We start from the raw sequence: 20,535 nt of genomic DNA, 5'->3' as shown, positions 1-20,535 counted from the left end.
CAACTAGCTAAAGTACTGGATTTAGATTTGACAGAAGTGTGAATCATATCCTTGACTAGCCACTCAGATTTATAAAGTTCCTTGGGCACTCTACATTGCATATGCTGGGATGGTTCTTTTGACAAGGACACAGCTTATCTGTTATCCTGCCCTTATCCAATTCAAGCGTGTGCTCCATGTTTAATGAACACCTTTTACTGAAAATAATATAATATAGTTTTACATGTTACACTGTTAAACAAATGATGCCAGTCTTAGAAAAGTTATTTTATCTATCTGACTGCCAGTCTTAGAAAAGTTATTTTATCTATCTGACTTATACTGAAAAAACGTAATGGCATTCACATTCAATCTATTTATTTTCTTCAACTAACATACACAAAAGGGAAGTCATTCAATCTATTTAGTGTGTGGAGCATGTGCAAAAACTGCAAAGCAAACATATACAGAAATGTGACTGCAAGCTATCAGTAATCCATATTTCTTTCTATCAATACAGAATAGTTGATACTAGCATGAAAATAATAATAATACAGACAGCACTACAATCTATGAAAAAAGAAATAGTACGTATCATAAATGGTTTTCAAAAGATTTACCTTTGAGTGTAAATTAGTTAAATAAACCTCACACTGTGAAATAGAAAACAACAGCTTGTTATATTCTGATGCAACTCGTTCTGTGAAATCTGGATCCAGAAAATATTTATGAGGTGTTTCTTCTGAGTCAAGTACATAGCCAAATTTACTTAAAAAGAATTCAACATTAATCAGATTCTGCAGGCACAACTTCTTCACAAATACATCGTGGCGGCACTTCAGTAGATCTGTTACACCATTCAGAGCTTCTTCTAAAGCAATCTTTACCTGCTGCATGAAAAGAGAGATACTATTTCAGTTGGAATTTAGTCTTTATTGCTAACAACAGGTATTACATAATGAGAATTAAAATGAACTCATTGTACTCTATGTGGACTTTTAAAGAGTACTATTGGTAAGGAGGCTGATGGGAGTAGCTGAATTGATGGTAATCAAATGCTGTTGACCAGTTTGTATTCCTTTTCAGTCACCACTAACTTCAGGTAGAATTGAAAACTGTGTTCAATGGATTTAACACATCAGTAAATAAGATTATTTCCAATTCAACTACAGCTAACATTTCAGCAATTGTTGCCTCCACCTCTTAATTCTGATTATGTAAGAGCAGATGCACTAAACACAGTGTTGTTTGCAAGCTGTAGTTGACAGTGATCAGAAATCAGTCAATACTAGCTGATGTCATTCAATTGCTATCAATTTAGAGGAAGCAGAAATTTTTAGATCTACAGTGAAACCCCTAGTTTATGTTTCCGTATGGTCCAGACTTACAAAATGCAAAACTGAGGAAAATGCACAATCAACGAAAATGTTAGAAACCCCCAAAATATAAGAAAAAACACATGTAATTGGCATATATGATTAAAAACTGCAATCCTCTCTAATACTTTGCATAAAATCTGTCTAAGTGAAGGAAATTAAATGCACAATACAATGTTTACACAATAATTTGTGGTAATGACATTCATCAGTTCTTAAAAAATCACAGATGTGTAACAAGTAAAAACTCATCAAAAAACTGAAATTGGTGTCTACATATAAGGTAATCAAGCTGTTTTCCAACAAGCTACAACAACAAATTATACGTCAAAAACACACATTTTTGAGAGATTGTCTTTTGTGCTCACCCAGAAAAAAAGCAAAAATTTATGAACATGTTGAATTAAACTAAAACCATCGCAGCAGCTAAGAGGTTAAACCACAAGCATAAACGGGGACATCTGCTTAATGATGTAGGTATACTTTGTCACCACTGCTGTTATTGTTTATAGCTTTTCTTACGAAACACACCTCATATGCTCACCACCATTAAATTGTTATTTTAGTTTTGATAAGAAAAACAATTAACATTACATGCTTATCAGATGTCAGCTCAGTGAATTTCTGTACACTGTGTAAAACGTAAATGTGAAAGAAAACTCAGGTGCTACAGTTTCACTTCACGTCCTCTATCACTGCTGCCAATCTACAGTGTGTGGGTTACAAAGTATATACCTGAGTAGTGTATGTAGTTCTTGCAACTGCATCAGGTCAGCTTTCAATATGAAATTCTTTAAAATGTGCTATCGCAAAACCATTGTACTATTTCCATGTGAAATCTCCATCATAGCACATCACCTGCATGAAAAGTATATTTTCAGCACTTCACAAAATGCTTTCATACCACCACCCCCTCCAGCCCCCCCCCCCCCCCATGAACCATGGACCTTGCCGTTGGTGGGGAGGCTTGCGTGAGTCAGCGATACAGATAACTGTACCGTAGGTGCAACCAAAATGGAAGGGTATCTGTTGAGAGGCCAGACAAACATGTGGTTCCTGAAGAGGGGCAGCAGCGTTTTCAGTAGTTGCAGGGGCAACAGTCTGGATGATTGACTGATCTGGCCTTGTAACACTAACCAAAATGGCCTTTCTGTGCTGGTACTGCAAATGGCTAAAAGGAAGGGGGAACTACAGTCATAATTTTTCCCGAGGGCATGCAGATTTGCTGTATGGTTAAATGATGATGGCGTCCTCTTGGGTAAAATATTCCACAGGTAAAATAGTCCCACATTCGGACCTCCGGGCGGGGACTACTCAAGAGGATGTCGCTATCAGCAGAAAGAAAACTGGCGTTCTACGGATCGGAGCGTGGAATGTCAGATCTCTTAATCGGGCAGGTAGGTTAGAAAATTTAAAAAGGGAAATGGATAGGTTAAAGTTAGATATAGTGGGAATTAGTGAAGTTCGGTGGCAGGAGGAACAAGACTTCTGGTCAGGTGACTACAGGGTTATAAACACAAAATCAAATAGGGGTAATGCAGGAGTCGGTTTAATAATGAATAAAACAATAGGAGTGCGGGTAAGCTACTACAAACAGCATAGTGAACGCATTATTGTGGCCAAGATAGATACGAAGCCCACGCCTACTACAGTAGTACAAGTTTATATGCCAACTAGCTCTGCAGATGACGAAGAAATTGAATGTGTGATGAAATAAAAGAAATTATTCAGATTGTGAAGGGAGACGAAAATTTAATAGTCATGGGTGACTGGAATTCGTCAGTAGGAAAAGGGAGACAAGGAAACGTAGTAGGTGAATATGGATTGGGGGTAAGAAATGACAGAGGAAGCCACCTGGTAGAATTTTGCACAGAGCATAACTTAATCATAGCTAACACTTGGTTCAAGAATCATAAAAGGAGGTTGTATACATGGAAGAATCCTGGAGATACTAGAAGGTATCAGATAGATTATATAATGGTAAGACAGAGATTTAGGAACCAGGTTTTAAATTGTAAGACATTTCCAGGGGCAGATGTGGACTCTGACCAAAATCTACTGGTTATGAACTGTAGATTAAAACTGAAGAAACGGCAAAAAGGTGGGAATTTAAGGAGACGGAACCTGGATAAACTGACTACACCAGAGGTTGAACAGAGTTTCACGGAGAGCATAAGGGAACAATTGACAGGAATGGGGGAAAGAAATACAGTAGAAGATGAATGGGTATCTGTGAGAGATGAAGTAGTGAAGGCAGCAGAGGATCAAGTAGGTACAAAGACCAGGGCTAATAGAAATCCTTGGGTAACAGAAGATATATGAAATTTAATTGATGAAAGGACAAAATATAAAAATGCAGTAAATGAAGCAGGCAAAAAGGAATACAAACATCTCAAAAATGAGATCAACAGGAAGTGCAAAATGGCTAAGCAGGGATGGCTAGAGGATAAATGTAAGGATGTAGAGGCTTATCTCACTAGGGGTAAGATAGATACTGCCTACAGGAAAATTAAAGAGACCTTTGGAGAAAAGAGAACCACTTGTATGAATATCAAGAGCTCAGATGGAAACCCAGTTCTAAGCAAAGAAGGGTAAGCAGAAAGGTGGAAGGAGTATATAGAGGGGTCTATACAAGGGCGATGTTCTTGAGGACAATATTATGGAAGCACAAGAGGATGTAAATGAAGATGAAATGGGAGATACCATACTGCGTGAAGAGTTTGACAGAGCACTGAAAGACCTGAGTTGAAACAAGGCCCCAGGAGTAGACAACATTCCATTAGAACTACTGACAGCCTTGGGAGAGCCAGTCCTGACAAAACTCTACCATCTGGTGAGCAAGATGTATGAGACAGGCGAAATATCCTCAGACCTCAAGAAGAATATAATAATTCCAATCCCAAAGAAAGCAAGTGCTGACAGGTGTGAAAATTACCGAACTATCAGTTTAATAAGCCACGGCTGCAAAATACTAGCGCGAATTCTTTACAGACGAATGGAAAAACTGGTAGAAGCTGACCTTGGGGAAGATCAGTTTGGATTCCACAGAAATATTGGAACACGTGAGGCAATTTTGACCCTATGACTTACCTTAGGAGAAAGATTAAGAAAAGGCAAACCTATGTTTCTAGCATTTGTAGACTTAGAGAAAGCATTTGACAATGGTGACTGGAATAATCTCTTTCAAATTCTAAAGGTGGCATTGGTAAAATACAGGGAGTGAAAGGCTATTTACAATTTGTAGAGAAAACAGATAGCAGTTATAAGAGTCGAGAGACATGAAAGGGAAGCAGTGGTTGGGAAGGGAGTGAGACAGGGTTGTAGCCTATCCCTGATGTTATTCAATCTGAATATTGAGCAAGCAGTAAAGGAAACAAAAGAAAAATTTGGAGTAGGAATTAAAATCCATGGAGATGAAATAAAAACTTTGAGGTTCGCCGATGACATTGTAATTCTGTCAGAGACAGCAAAGGACCTGGAAGAGCAGCCGAATGGAATGGACAGTGTCTTGAAAGGAGGATACAAGATGAACATCAACTAAAGCAAAACAAGGATAATGGAATGTAGTCGAATTAAGTCGGGTGATGGTGAGGGAATTAGATTAGGAAATGAGGCTCTACAAATAGTAAAGGAGTTATGGTCTTTGGGGAGCAAAATAACTCATGATGGTCGAAGTAGAGAGGATATCAAATGTAGACTGGCAATGGCAAGGAAAGCATTTCTGAAGAAGAGAAATTTGTTAACATCGAGTATAGATTTAAGTGTCAGGAAGTCGTTTCTGAAAGTATTTGTATGGAGTGTAGCCATGTATGGAAGTGAAACATGGATGATAAATAGTTTGGACAGGAAGAGAATAGAAGCTTTCGAAATGTGGTGCTACAGAAGAATGCTGAAGATTAGATGGGTAGATCACATAACTAATGAGGAAGTATTGAATAGAATTGGGGAGAAGAGGAGTTTGTGGCACAACTTAACCAGAAGAAGGGATCGGTTGGTAGGACATGATCTGAGGCATCAAGGGATGACCAATTTAGTATTGGAGGGCAGCGTGGAGGGTAAAAATCGTAAAGGGAGATTAACAGACGAATACACCAAGCAGATTCAGAAGGATGTAGGTTGCAGTAGTAACTGGGAGTCAAAGAAGCTTGCACAGGATAGAGTAGCATGGAGAGCTGCATCAACCAGTCTCAGGACTGAAGACCACAACAACAACACCTACCAGAACTCCGGTAACTGACGGGCGACTTCCCTCTCCACACATCCAGTAGCCGAGCTCATTTTATGTGAGTTAATGTGAGTTAATGTGGTGAGCTGACTGCGCTGGCTATTGGGTGGCTTAACAAGTCAACATGTGATAAAAGTTCACTTGCCAGAAATGGGTGACATTTCTTTGATTATGACTGAGCATATTCTTCAAGACTGTGTCTGAATTTAAAATGTTGTTGATTGATATTATTACTGAATACAGTACATCAGAAATACAGGCAAAACGACTGGGTTTGAATGGCACAAGAAAGGCTGATGTCTGGGCTCCTTCGTCACGTATTGGCTCAGTCTGGAACACTTTGCATCTACCGTCTTGTTTTTCCATTACTGCTGCAACCTAGAATTAGTTGCATCATAATTGTGCCATGAAGCTAAATGTTGCAAGTTGTGCTGGCAACACTGATCATTTCCCCTTTCACATCTCCCCTCTCCACAATGGCCTAAAATATTCCCTTGACGCCGCCAACACCCATGGTGCGAACCATCTGTCTTTTGTGCCACTTATAACTCATTTAGTCACATCAAATGTCAATAGGAAGAAACAGGACGAAGTCGAGTAAGAACTTAGAAAAGACGTAAACTTTGTTAGGAAGAAATGTAAAATCTGGGAATTTTTAGCATTGATCTTATGGGTTTTCACAGGGGCTGTGAATTTATGGTGTAGAACCACAAAAAAAGTAAAATTGAACAACGTAAAATTGAAGTTCCAATGTCAAAAAGAAAATGCACGGTTGATGCCAAATAATCAGTTATATTTACAGCATCATAGAAGCCGGGCTAATTTTGATTGTTTATGCAATTAAATACTAACACATAATAAAATTCAGTATCAAATTAACCTATAATTGAAGTGACCTGGTGCTCCTAGTTATGAGTACAGGATGTCACACTGCCCACAAAATACTTTCTGTTCCACCAGCCTGTTAGTCTGTCTTAGTCACTTGTTTGGGCTGCCTCTACTCTTTCCAACACCGGACTGCCCTGGTGTCACACCGGAAAGAAAGTATCAACTTATACCAATCCACGGCAGGTAAAGTGTTTCCCACTGGTTCAGTATCAGTTAAAGTAGGGAAAAACACATCAAACTTGATAATTTCTTGTGGTTTTGATTGTGCTGAATAACACATCAGTTTCCCTGTGTTTCCTCTAACTTTAGGAAAATATAACGCCTAAAGATCACTTCAAAATACTCTTAATTCTGCTTTTTGGAGGCCCCTCAATGTATGATCTATCACATAACAGTACATGATAAAGTTGTCTAATACCGAATGTGTACAATCTTGTCTGTCTTTTGGCCAGAGAGAATATTTTCTCTCATTTATTATCATAATGTCTGCTGCTAGTTTTGAGGTTTGTGAGCTCAAAAGTATTGGGTATTTGTACTTCACCACTTGTCCTGTTGCCTTTTACTGACATGTTGACACAATTGCTCGCTCTTATTCATGGGGATGGTTCAGCTTAACAATTATACCTCGTCAAACTGCATTTCTTCTACACGGCAGAAATGTATATTCTTGTAAAAATGCACTTAACTGGATACCCAGGAATGTTCATGATTACCAACAATGGTCATAAAGCCTTCGGTTTCTTACCCATGCCTTCACCGTGTTTTGAAACTATACACAAGATAAAGCAGTTATCACTCAACTACAACATGACGCATTTTGTGGTAAAATACAAACACTTATAATTAGTTCAGTTCAAATGGCTCTGAGCACTATGGGACTTAACTTCTGAGGTCATCAGTCCCCCAGAACTTAGAACTACTTATACCTAACTAACCTAAGGACATCACACACACCCATGCCCGAGGCAGCATTTGAACCTGTGACCGTATCGGTCGCACGGTTCCAGACTGTATTGACTAGAACAACCGCTCGGCCACCCCGGCCGGCACTAGTTCAGTGACCATACGTTTTATGAAAGAGGGAAGGGAGTATGATCTAGAGTAATGCAATGTTGCAAAGACACTTACAGCTTCATCTATTGTACAGTATTTCCTTTTGAAATTAATTAGTCTGTGAGCCTTCTTGAGAAAAATTCACTCTTATGTCTAAATCAGCATGGTCATTCCACATCAACTGCACTAATTTTTGGAATTATCTACCCCTAACCAACTCTACATCTACATCTATGTTCATACTCCGCAAGCCACCTGACGGTGTGTGGCGGTGGGTACCTTGAGTACCTCTATCAGTTCTCCCTCCTACTCCAGTCTCGTATTGTTCGTGGAAAGAAAGATTGTCGTTATGCCTCTGTGTGGCCTATAACCTCTCTGATTTTTCCTCATGGTCTCTTCGCGAGATATACGTAGAAGGGAGCAATATACTGCTTGACCCCTCGGTAAAGGTATGTTCTCAAAACTTCAACAAAAGCCCGTACCAAGCTACTGAGCGTCTCTCTTGCAGAGTCTTCCACTGGAGTTTATCTATCATCCCCATACCGCTTTCGCGATTAAAAATGATTCTGCAAAGAAGGGTGCTGCTCTCCTTTGGATCTTCACTATCTCTTCTATCAACTATATCTGGTACGGATCCCACACCGGTGAACAGTATTCAAGCAGTGGGCAAACAAGTGTAGTGTAACTAATTCCTTTGTTTTCGGATTGCATTTACTTACGATTCTTCCAATGAATCTCAGTCTGGCATCTGCTTTTCCGACAATTAATTTTATATGGTCATTCCATTTTAAATCACTGCTAATGCCTACTCCCAGATAACTTATGGAATTAACTGCTTCCAGTTGATGGCTGACCTGCTTTATTGTAGCTATATGATAAAGGATCTTCTTTCTTTCTAAGTATTCGCAGCACATTACACTTGTCTACATTGAGATTCAATTGCCATTCCCTGCACCATGCATCAATTCGTTGCAGATCCTCCTGCATTTCAGCACAATTTTCCATTGTTACAACCTCTCAATACACTACAGCATTATCCACAAAAAGCCTCAGTGAACTTCCGATGTTATCCACAAGGTCATTTATATATATTGTGAATAGCAATGGTCCTATGACACTCCCCTGTGGCACACCTAAAATCACTCTTACTTCGGAAGACTTCTCTCCATTGAGAATGACATGCTGCGTCCTGTTATCTAGGAACTCTTCAATCCAATCACACATTTGGTCTGATAGTGCATATGCTCTCACTTTGTTCATTAAACGACTGTGGGGAACTGTATCAAACACCTTGCGGAAGTCAAAAAACATGGAATCTACCTGGGAACCCATCTCCATGGCTCTCTGAGTCTCGTGGACGAATACCGCGAGATGGGTTTCACACGATCGTCTTTTTCGAAACCCATGCTGATTCCTACAGAGTAGATTTCTAGTCTCCAGGAAAGTCATTAAACTCGAACATAATTCTACAACTGATCGACATTAGAGATATACGACTATAGTTTTGCACAACTGTTCGACGTCCCTTCTTGAAAACGGGGATGACCTGTGCAATTTTCCAATCTTTTGGAATACTATGCTCTTCTAGAGACCTACGGTACACCGCTGCAAGAAGGAGGGCAAGTTCCTTCACGTACTCTGTGTAAAATCGAACTGGTATTCCATCAGGTCCAGCGACCTTTCCTCTTTTGAGCGATTTTAATTGTTTTTCTATCCCTCTGTCATCTATTTCGATATCTACCATTTTGTCATCTGTGCAACAATCTAGAGAAGGAACTACAGTACACTCTTCCTCTGTGAAACAGCTTTGGAAAAAGACATTTTGTATTTCGGCCTTTAGTCTGTCATCCTCTGTTTCAGTACAATTTTGGTCACAGAGTGTCTGGACATTACATTTTGATCCACCTATCACTCTGAAATAAGACAAAAATTTCGTAGGATTTTCTATCACGTCAGTACATAGTAGAACTTTACTTTCGATTTCGTTGAATGCCTCTCGCATAGCCCTCCTCACACTACATTTCGCTTTGTGTAATTTTTGTCTGTCTGCAAGGCTTTGGCTATGTTTATGTTTGCTATGAAGTTCTCTTTGGTTCCGTAGCAGTCTTCTAACTCGGCTGTTGTACCACGTTGGCTCTTTTCCATCTCTTACGATCTTGCATGGCACGTATTCATCTAATGTATATTGTATGATGGTTTTGAACTTCGTCCACTGATCCTCAACACCATCTGTACTTGAGAGAAAACTTTTGTGTTGAGCCATCAAGTACTCTGAAATCAGCTTTTTGTCACTTTTGCTAAACAGAAAAATCTTCCTACCTTTTTTAATATTTCTATTTACGGCTGTAATCACCTATGCTGTAACCGCTTTATGATCGCTGATTCCCTGTTCTGCGTTAACTGTTTCAAATACTTCGGGTCTGTTTGTCACCAGAAGGTCTAATATGTTATCGCCACGGCTCGGTTCTCTGTTTAACTGTGCAAGGTAGTTTTCAGACAATGCACTTAAAAAAATTTCACTGGTTTCTTTGTCTCTGCCACCCATTATAAAAGTTTCAGTCTCCCAGTCTATATCTGGTAAATTAAAATCTCCACCCAAAACTATAACATGGTTGGGAAATCTACTCGAAATATTTTCCAAATTTTCCTTCAGGTGTTCTGCCACAACAGCTGCTGAGCCAGGGGGCCTATAGAGACATCCAATTACCATGTTTGAGCCTGCTTTAACCATGACCTTCACCCAAATTATTTCACATTTCAGATCTCCGTCAATTTGATTCGATACTATTGCACTTCTTATCGCTATAAACACACCTCCCCTTTCACTGTCCAGCATGTCTCTGCAGTATACATTCCAATCTGAGTTTAGAATTTCATTACTGTTTACATCTGGTTTCAGCCAACTTTCCGTCCCTAGTACTCCATTTTGAAAGAAATTTTGCACCGTTGCTCTACACAGAATGAAAATAAGTTATGAAAAACTTTGGTTAAAACATCAAAACGTACTAGGTTTGTGGGGGCTTTCAGTGAGGGACAGGAAAATATCATATAACTTCTGCTACAGTTTTGAGCAAATTTAAGATAGCATCAAATTAAAACAAAGTGTAAAGGGGGATATTCAGATTACATACACAAATTGATGTGCTCAACATCCTATTGCAATTTCAAGTGGTTTGTCTTTACATATTTTCAGGCTACAGTAGATCAAAGACAAGTAAAATAAATTGTGGCAGTTTTTGAACCGTTTTGTGACTGGAATAACTTTTTTGATAAGCAGAGTATATTAGTGAACTTTAGTAGTTATGCAGAGAAGTCAGGAATTACGAAGCTACCTCTGTATAATTACAATAATAGTGATAGCAATAATAATAATAATAATAATAATAATAATAATAATAATAATAATCCCCGTGGAGGCCCGGGAAAAGAATAGGCCTCCGGTATGTTCTGCCAGTCGTAAAAGGCGACGAAAAGAACAAACCACTAATAGGGCTAACCCCCCTTTTAGTGTGATTAGTTGGTTCAGGACAGAACTAAAGAAGCCTCGGACAAGCGCCGTCATGGTCGGGGACGACGCTTGAACCCTATGCCCGCCCACAATGGTAACGACACTGCTAGCCAACTGGAAAATGATTTAAATCCAAATAGAGGTGTTTTGCAGGATATGCTTCCTGCAACCACCCTAGAAGGAAAACAAAGGCAGAGGATGAGATGGTCAGATGAAGTTAATCAACACCTCATGTTCTGTTATTACCAAGCAACAAACCTAGGAACCAACACAACTGGATACAGATCACAAGTATACACAACATTTATTACCAGATACCCAGAATTAAAATTTTTAACAGAACAACGACTAGCTGATCAGATCCGTGTAATAATCAAAAATAACAGGATACCCCAGTCAGAATCAGAAAACATCAAACAACAAGTACAACAAATACTGGAACAAAATAATGTGCAATCAGAAGAAGAAGAAAATACAGTAATGGACTCAAACATCCCAGAGCAAACAAACAAAGAACAACACGCATCAATTAAACAATCAGAGGAAAACGAAATCTTAAAGACAGCCACCAGAACAAGCACAAATAGAACACGAAGTGACACACATGTTAGATATAGAAGAAAAATTTCAGGTGACATATATGGAATACAAAGACACAAATACAGACATTAGACCATTCTTGCATAGACTGCCAAGTAACCCACAAGTCGAAACAACAATAAAAACTATCAACACAATCATACACAACAAAATAAATGAAAACACAACTATGGAAGAGTTACAACTACTGGTTTATATAGGAGCACTCACTACACTAAATATACACACTAGGCAGAGATCAGAACCAACCAACACACAGAAGAAACCCACAAAACCAGCATGGCAACACAGGCTACAGATCAGAATAGAAAAACTGAGAAAGGACATCGGACAGCTAACACAATTTATAAGAAATGAAATGTCACAAAAAAACCAAAAAGGTTAGGTAAAATCTCACAACAAGAAGCGATAGAGCAATTAGATGAAAAGAAACAGAAATTACAAGCATTGGCCAAACAACTTAGAAGATACAAAAAAAGTGAAAATAGAAGGAAACAAAACCAAACATTCAACACAAACCAAAAGAAATTTTACCAGACAATAGATAACACACACATTAAAATAGACAATCCACCAAATATAACAGACATGGAACACTTCTGGAGCAACATATGGTCAAACCCGGTACAACATAACAGGCATGCACGGTGGATACAAGCAGAAACAGACACATACAAGATGATACCACAAATGCGTGAAGTGATAATTTTGCAACATGAAGTCACCCAAGCAATTAATTCTACTCACAATTGGAAAGCCCCTGGAAAAGATAAAATAGCAAATTTCTGGCTAAAGAAGTTCACCGCAACACATTCACATCTAACTAAATTATTTAACAGTTACATTGCAGACCCATACACATTCCCTGATACACTTACACATGGAATAACTTATCTGAAACCTAAAGATCAAGCAGACACAGCAAACCCAGCTAAATATCGCCCCATAACATGCCTACCAACAATATACAAAATATTAACTTCAGTCATTACACAGAAATTAATGACACATACAACACAGAACAAAATTATAAATGAAGAACAAAAAGGCTGCTGCAAAGGAGCACGAGGATGTAAAGAGCAACTGATAATAGATGCAGAAGTGACATATCAAGCTAAAACTAAACAAAGGTCGCTACACTACGCATACATTGATTACCAAAAAGCTTTTGATAGTGTACCCCACTCATGGTTACTACAAATATTGGAAATATACAAAGTAGATCCTAAATTGATACAGCTCCTAAACATAGTAATGAAAAATTGGAAAACCACACTTAATATTCAAACAAATTCAAATAATATCACATCACAGACAATACAGATTAAGCGTGGAATATACCAAGGAGACTCATTAAGTCCTTTCTGGTTCTGCCTTGCCCTGAACCCACTATCCAACATGCTAAATAATACAAATTATGGATACAATATTACTGGAACATACCCACACAAAATCACACATTTGCTATACATGGATGATCTAAAACTACTGGCAGCAACAAATCAACAACTCAACCAATTACTAAAGATAACAGAAGTATTCAGCAATGATATAAATATGGCTTTTGCAACAGACAAATGTAAGAAAAATAGCATAGTCAAGGGAAAACACACTAAACAAGAAGATTACATACTGGATAACCACAGCGACTGCATAGAAGCGATGGAAAAAACAGATGCCTATAAATATCTAGGATACAGACAAAAAATAGGAATAGATAATACAAATATTAAAGAAGAACTAAAAGAAAAATATAGACAAAGACTAACAAAAATACTGAAAACAGAACTGACAGCAAGAAACAAGACAAAAGCTATAAATACTTATGCTATACCAATATTGACCTACTCATTTGGAGTAGTGAAATGGAGTAACACAGACCTAGAAGCGCTCAATACACTTACACGATCACAATGCCACAAATATAGAATACATCACATACATTCAGCAACAGAAAGATTCACATTAAGCAGAAAGGAAGGAGGAAGGGGATTTATCGACATAAAAAACCTACATTATGGACAGGTAGACAATTTAAGAAAATTCTTTATAGAATGAGCAGAAACTAGCAAAATACACAAAGCAATCACTCATATAAATACATCGGCTACACCATTGCAATTTCATAACCACTTCTACAACCCTTTAGATCACATAACATCAACAGACACGAAGAAAATAAATTGGAAAAAGAAAACACTACATGGCAAGCACCCGTATCATTTAACACAGCCACACATCGATCAAGACGCATCCAACACATGGCTAAGAAAAGGCAATATATACAGTGAGACGGAAGGATTCATGATTGCAATACAGGATCAAACAATAAACACCAGATATTAAAGCAAGCATATTATTAAAGATCCCAATACCACAACAGATAACTGCAGACTTTGCAAACAACAAATAGAAACAGTAGATCACATCACAAGCGGATGTACAATACTAGCAAATACAGAATACCCCAGAAGACATGACAATGTAGCAAAAATAATACATCAGCAGCTTGCCTTACAACATAAACTTATAAAACAACACGTTCCCACATACAAGTATGCACCACAAAATGTACTGGAGAATGATGAATTCAAATTATACTGGAACAGAACCATTATAACAGATAAAAGAACACCACATAACAAACCTGACATCATACTCACCAATAAAAAGAAGAAATTAACACAACTAATCGAAATATCCATACCAATACAACAAATATACAGAAGAAAACAGGAGAAAAAATTGAAAAATACATCCAACTGGCTGAGGAAGTCAAGGATATGTGGCATCAGGATAAAGTTGACATTATACCAATTATACTACCAACTACAGGAGTCATACCACACTATATCCACCAGTACATCAATGCAATACAGCTACATCCAAACTTATATATACAACTACAGAAATCAGTAATTATTGATACATGTGCAATTACCCGAAAGTTCCTAAATGCAATATAACACATACCATACAGTTAAAAGGAAGTGACGCTTGATCAAGTTCCGCGTCACTTTCCATTTTTAACCAGACTTAACATCTGAGAAAGTAAAGAATAATAATAATAATAATAATAATAATAATAATAATAATAAACTACCTGCTGGATGTTCTGCATGTACCCATATTTACAAAATAATTTTCAATATGAATGTAAAATGATTCATTCCACATCATTAAAATTTATTGCTCAACATTAGACTAATTAAATATTTCCATCTTCAATTTTCTTAATTTTAGCTACTGCCATCAAACATTTGTAGATCTTTCTTATATTTAATTTTAAATGATTTCTGGTTTTCAGGTACCACAATTTTGTATGTTTGATGTGTGTGTGTGTGTGTGTGTGTGTGTGTGTGTGTGAGAGAGAGAGAGAGAGAGAGAGAGAGAGAGAGAGAGAGAGAGAGAGAAAACTTACATATGTGAGTTAGTAATTCCTAGCCATCACCTTTTACACATTGCAGTAATAGAAATTCTTCTGTGGATTGGACAGAGTTGTCAAGGAGAAACTTTTTCAGTTTATTTTCAAATTTTACTTTGCCATTTGTCAGACATTTTATATCACTGGGTAAGTTATCAAAATTTTTGTTGCAGCATTGTGCACCCCATGTTTTGCTAAAGACAACCTCAATGTGATGTAATGAATGTCATTTTTTCTTCTGGTATTGCAATTACATACATCATTGTTCCCTTTGAACTACTGTGGATGATTTACAACAAATTTCACGAGGAAATCAATACACTACAAAGTAGTAGTCATGATGTCCTACTCCTTACGCGTAAGTCTACAAGATGATCATGGAAGTGCATGAAATAATATTCTTACATTGTGTTTTTTGAACAATAAACACTTTCTTTCTTAAAGATGAATTACTCCAGAACATTATTCCATACGACATTAATGAATGAAAAAATGCAAAATATGTCAACTTACTCATTTGTCTCTCCCCAAGATTCGCAATTATTCAAAGTGTAAATGTGTAGATGGGTGAATGAGTGAATGTCTGTTCTGGTCTCCTTCTTAAATTAAAACACAAAATTAGCCATATCTGAGTCCAAGTGAGTAGTGAGCAATTAGTTGTAAAACCACCAGTTAAAATAGAAAGTTTAAAGGTGTCACAGCACAAAGGAGTCTAATTGCAGTTTATTCCGTGTAGGGTAAGTGAACCTAGCTATTGACCCTGACAGACTTTTGGAGAATTTAGTGTGTTAATTGCAAGAACAGGACTTAAGACTATATAAAGTACAAGATTTTTCTAGGTCAAAGTGAAACTTGAAGACAGGTTATTCCTTCTGGAATATCAGCACTGTTGATTATGATTGCCTATTGGACACACAATTCAAATTTCTTCAAAATTTTTAGTTCGAACCAGAACGATAAATAAAGCCAGAAATCCTAAACTGTAGGTGAGTGTCCCACCAATGCCTGGCAAGGAGGAGGATAAACACATTTCTGACAGCATAAACATGGGTTTGGTTTTCTTCAAGGATCATGAATTGAGGCAAAGTCATAATGTAGTAACTGAACTGCTATGTATAAAAACAATTAAAAAATTTCGGGTCAATGGAAGCGTCCGATTCCACCCGTCTGCTTTGGCCCATGACATAAGGGTGTTACGGTGCGTGATGTCATTACGGCATGGCGTTTATGAGCTGGTTGTGTTTGCAGATGTCGTCTTGTTGTGTCTGATGGTGCCCTCCGCTGGTGTGTGTAATATGTTGAATCGGGTTCATTTGAGCCTTGGTGTTGGATGTGTGAAATTGTTGGCAGTGTTTGTAGTTAGGAACGTCAGGTTTGGAAGCTTTCCCAGTGAGTTATCTTTTTTTTTTTTTTTTTTTTTTTTTTTTTTTTTTTTTTTTTTTTTTTTTTTTTGGCATTGCTGGATTGCTCTTTAAGGTGTGTTAAGACATTTAATTAATTGTGTGGCTTCTGTTGTTAGGTATCAATATCACGGCTGGAGATCGGGGAGGACATGTTGTCCATTATTAAATTAATCCAGTTATTTGGACTGATTGCTGACATTATGAAGTGTAGTATATGTCGCAAGAACATGAGGTTGATCAGAGTACCGTTGTCTCAGACCAGGGATGGGTACATGTGGGGGCGTGTGTGTACATGCGGGCATGTGTGTGTGTGTGTGGGGGGGGGGGGGAGGAGGCGGGGGGACTTAGTTTGCAGCATAGGAATTTGTTGGTGGTAAGTAATTGTTATTTTGTGCCTATTCTTCTCAAGTTGTGATGTTTTGTTTATTTATGGCATACTGAATGTCTTTTAATTTATGTAGGGATATTTGATTTTTATATTGAGGTGTTGTGGTTTTGTTTTTTGTTTTTATTTTTGTTTTTTCGTAGTCGTAGGTGTTGGTTTTTTGGTATCAATAATTGTGGCTAACCTATGTAGGTCAAGAGAAATGACCGATTCAAATTTTCGTAGTTTCAGGTGTAGGTATTGGTGTATTGTTATCGTCAGTTGCAGTCAAGGGAAATGTCCAATACCAATTTTTGTAGTTTTTAGCTGTAGGTGGTGTTTTGGTATCATCAGCTGTGGTTGAACTATATACGAGGGTAATCCTAAAAGTAAGGTCTCCTATTTTTTATAAGTACAGAGACCTGTTTATTTCTACAACGCTTTACATCAGTTTACAGCTTGAACATTTAGCTATTTTTTGGCATAATCACCATTTCTGTTGATACATTTTTGTAGACGCTGTGGCAGTTTTTGTATGGCCATGCCATACCAGCTTGCTGCCATGCTGTTCAGAAAGTTATGAACCTCTTCTTTCACCTCGTCGTCAGAGCTGAATTGCTTTTTGGCCAAATGTTCTTTTAACCTAGGGAACAGGTGATAGTCACTGGGCGCCAAGTCAGGACTACAGGTGGGTGGGTCATTACGTTCCACTCAAACTATTGCAGGAGAGCAACGGTTTGCCGAGCGATGTGTTGACAAGCATTGTCATGGAGAATGTGTGTGCCTTTGCTCCGGTTCTGAATTGACTGTTTGAGTTTTTTCAGAGTCTCACAGTGCCTGTCAGCGTTAATTATGGTCCCAGTGATTCAGCTCCGATCAGTAGGTGACAGGAGAGGTTTACAACTTTCTGAACAGCATGGTGGCGAGCTGGTATGACATGGGCATACAAAAACTGCCACATCGTCTACAAAAATGCATAGACAGAAATGGTGATTATGTCGAAAAACAGCTAATTGTTCAAGCTGTAAACTGATGTCAACTATTGTAGAAATAAACAGGCCTATGAACTTATTAAAAAAAAAAAGGAGACCTTACTTTTGGGATTACCCTTGTAGGTAAAGGGCAATGTCTGACTCCTATAGATTTTGTTGGTGTAGCAGAATGTTGTAATTTTTTTTTCATCATTTTGTGTGGTTTGGGATTGTGGTGCATTTTTTTACTGTTATATTTAGATTGTCCTCACCCTAAAACCTCCAATTTCCCGCGTTGTCCCATTAGTGTGATTGTATTTTTGGAGGGAGATGTTATTGTCTTACTTATACATATGTTGGTATTGTTGCCATGTGTGTGTGTGTAGTGATGTCATAGGCACCATACTGCAGACACTTAGAATAGCGATTTCCATCATATTGATGACTTAATGGGTCAAAGTAGACGGGTGAAATCAGACACTTCTGTAATCGCAAATTGCAGTTGATAGTTAGAATAACAAATATTTAGCTAATAAACAAATATTTTTATTCTTTTATACAAAAGTAATTCATGAAAATCATTTTCTATGTATGTTTGTGAGAAGTATACACACATAAAATCACTTTCCTTGGTCCAAAAATGGGTCCAATATTCAGGAAGACACATTTTCAATACACTGCCAGCAACCATTAAAAACTTGGTTTCAGATAAAGCACAGTTTAAACAGAGTTTGGAAGACTTTTTGATAGGCAACTCCTTCTGCTCTATACATGCATATCATAACAGGGACTGTTAGACCAGCTTAAGTAAAAGTGTCAGTTAGAGTTCAGTTTTACAACACTTGGTCACAACAGTCATGATTAGGTATTTTGTGTGTGATAAATTTATTAAAAGTGCATAACAATGTTTCAGTCTGACAGTGTATTAATTTTGCAAATATTAGCAGTTCCAGTTTACTGTAAGGAATTGACCTATTTTGACAATCTCTTGAGAAATGATAAGGGTAGCAAGTATTATATTCAAATGTCTAAGTTTACACTTTCTGACATGTTCCACACCCACAAGAATCATCTCATTTTTTTTCGGCCTATGGAACAAAACTGAATCTAATCCAAGCAAATTTATTTCAACCTTAGCTTGAAAGTGTTAATATTTAGTAATTGGATAGGAAAGTTTCCACTAATTTAGCACAAAAAAATTTAGATTTCCTTTTTCTGTACTCACGATTTCTACAGTATTTATAAGTAACTGCTGCAGCTCAGCAGAACTGGCAACAAGTGACTCCTCTGTGGAATTCCTAAGTCTCCTTAAATTTCGCCAGAAATGATGTACAGCTCACGCAGGATTTTGCTGCTCCCCTCCCCCACCCTTCTTTCCTTCCTGAAGGCTTTATGATATCTACCGTTGTTGCACCTGACACATTGATCCACTAACAAAAAAAGACACATACCTTGTAACACAGTGAAGAGATACACGACTGGATCACATACGGAATGTGGTATTCCAATGGCACAGTAGATCTGTCTGTGATATTTCAATGATTATTGCAGACAGGTCTCTTGTTAATAACAGATATAATGTTTCTATTACGTTTATACAATAACGTTTTCCATAGGCAAACAAATCCAGCGCTGAGCGATTGGGAACGACTTCAATGAGTTGACTATATGTGTGTATACGTTAAGAGAATTTATAGAATTAATTCCCTCTTACACTAACTGGCAAGCAACATCATACTTACAACAATTTCTTCTTTCAGCTGTCCAAGCGGAAACTGCATGCCATTTATAGCTCTATCGAGGCCGATGAGGTTACTAGACAGATTTACAAAATCTGCATAGTCTTTGTTTATGAGTTCAATCATCGACGATCGTAAAATCCTTAGGTATATTCCCAAATCATCTCTCAGTGTTTCCAAACTGGTCTTATTACGGTGCTCTTGAAGATACTCATCGACGGAGAATGATTTCTATGTGAATAAAAATTACTAGAAACTTATTTATTTCGAAATTATGATATATTCAGCAACTATGAAATACAATTATACTGTCAGTACTTCACCTTCAAAAATTCGTTGCTGTCGAATGACAGATTATACAATGAAACAGGTGGAGAATACACGTCGCTTTCCACTGGCATGTTTACTCACTTGAGAAAAATGAGTCGCCCCAACAATAAACACTTACTTAGTAACGTGACATTAATCAAATACTTGTGTTTGTAAACACAGGTTACACGTCATACGAAGAACAAATAAAACAAGGAACCAAAGACTTTACATCTGAATAGACTCGCCGCAAAGATATTAGACTCTGCAATTCCTTGTATCCATGGAGGTAAAAATAAGGAGTTGTCATGACGTCACAAACTTGAAGCCGACCCAAGTGAAGATCCGCCATGTTAGCTACCCCAAAACATTCCCTTCTGGTGGTTTGATTCCGTGTAGTCATGAAGTGTTTTGATAAAAAATGCCGGCTTACGTCGCTTACGGGTGTACTAATCGTTCTGATTGTTGTCTAAACTTTAAACAAATCACATTTCATTCGTAAGTGGGCTTATTTAAGCGCTATTTTCTTATATATACTTGAAATTCTGATGCACCATAAAGTTTTACAGTATGGTCTTATTTCTGTGATTTGACTTTAGATTTCGTATCAATCCAACGCGAACAGCTCTCTGGAGGTGAGCAATACACTTGGTTTTCATTGTTTGGTTATTCCCAAGTAACCGAAAAGTCCTGGCA

At 37.7% G+C, this 20,535-nt stretch overlaps 1 protein-coding gene across 1 annotated transcript in view; it reads right to left on the bottom strand.

The window, feature by feature from the left end:
• LOC126248503 (conserved oligomeric Golgi complex subunit 2) overlaps positions 1-20,100 on the bottom strand; it is a 107,697-nt gene extending 87,597 nt beyond the window's left edge. Inside the window, exons 1-3 of the mRNA XM_049949541.1 lie at positions 19,854-20,100; positions 19,534-19,761; positions 600-869 (exon numbers count right to left, since the gene is read on the bottom strand). Of these exons, the coding sequence (XP_049805498.1) occupies positions 600-869; positions 19,534-19,761; positions 19,854-19,931 (576 nt within the window). The 5' untranslated portion in view covers positions 19,932-20,100. The remainder of the gene's footprint in view (positions 1-599; positions 870-19,533; positions 19,762-19,853) is intronic.
• Between the last annotated feature and the right edge of the window lie 435 nt (positions 20,101-20,535).

The sequence above is a fragment of the Schistocerca nitens genome, chromosome 3 (genome assembly GCF_023898315.1).
Source record: "Schistocerca nitens isolate TAMUIC-IGC-003100 chromosome 3, iqSchNite1.1, whole genome shotgun sequence".
Classification (NCBI taxonomy): domain Eukaryota; kingdom Metazoa; phylum Arthropoda; class Insecta; order Orthoptera; family Acrididae; genus Schistocerca; species Schistocerca nitens.
The sequence above is the reverse complement of the archived record's forward strand: the minus strand, read 5'-3'. Positions and strand labels throughout refer to the sequence as shown.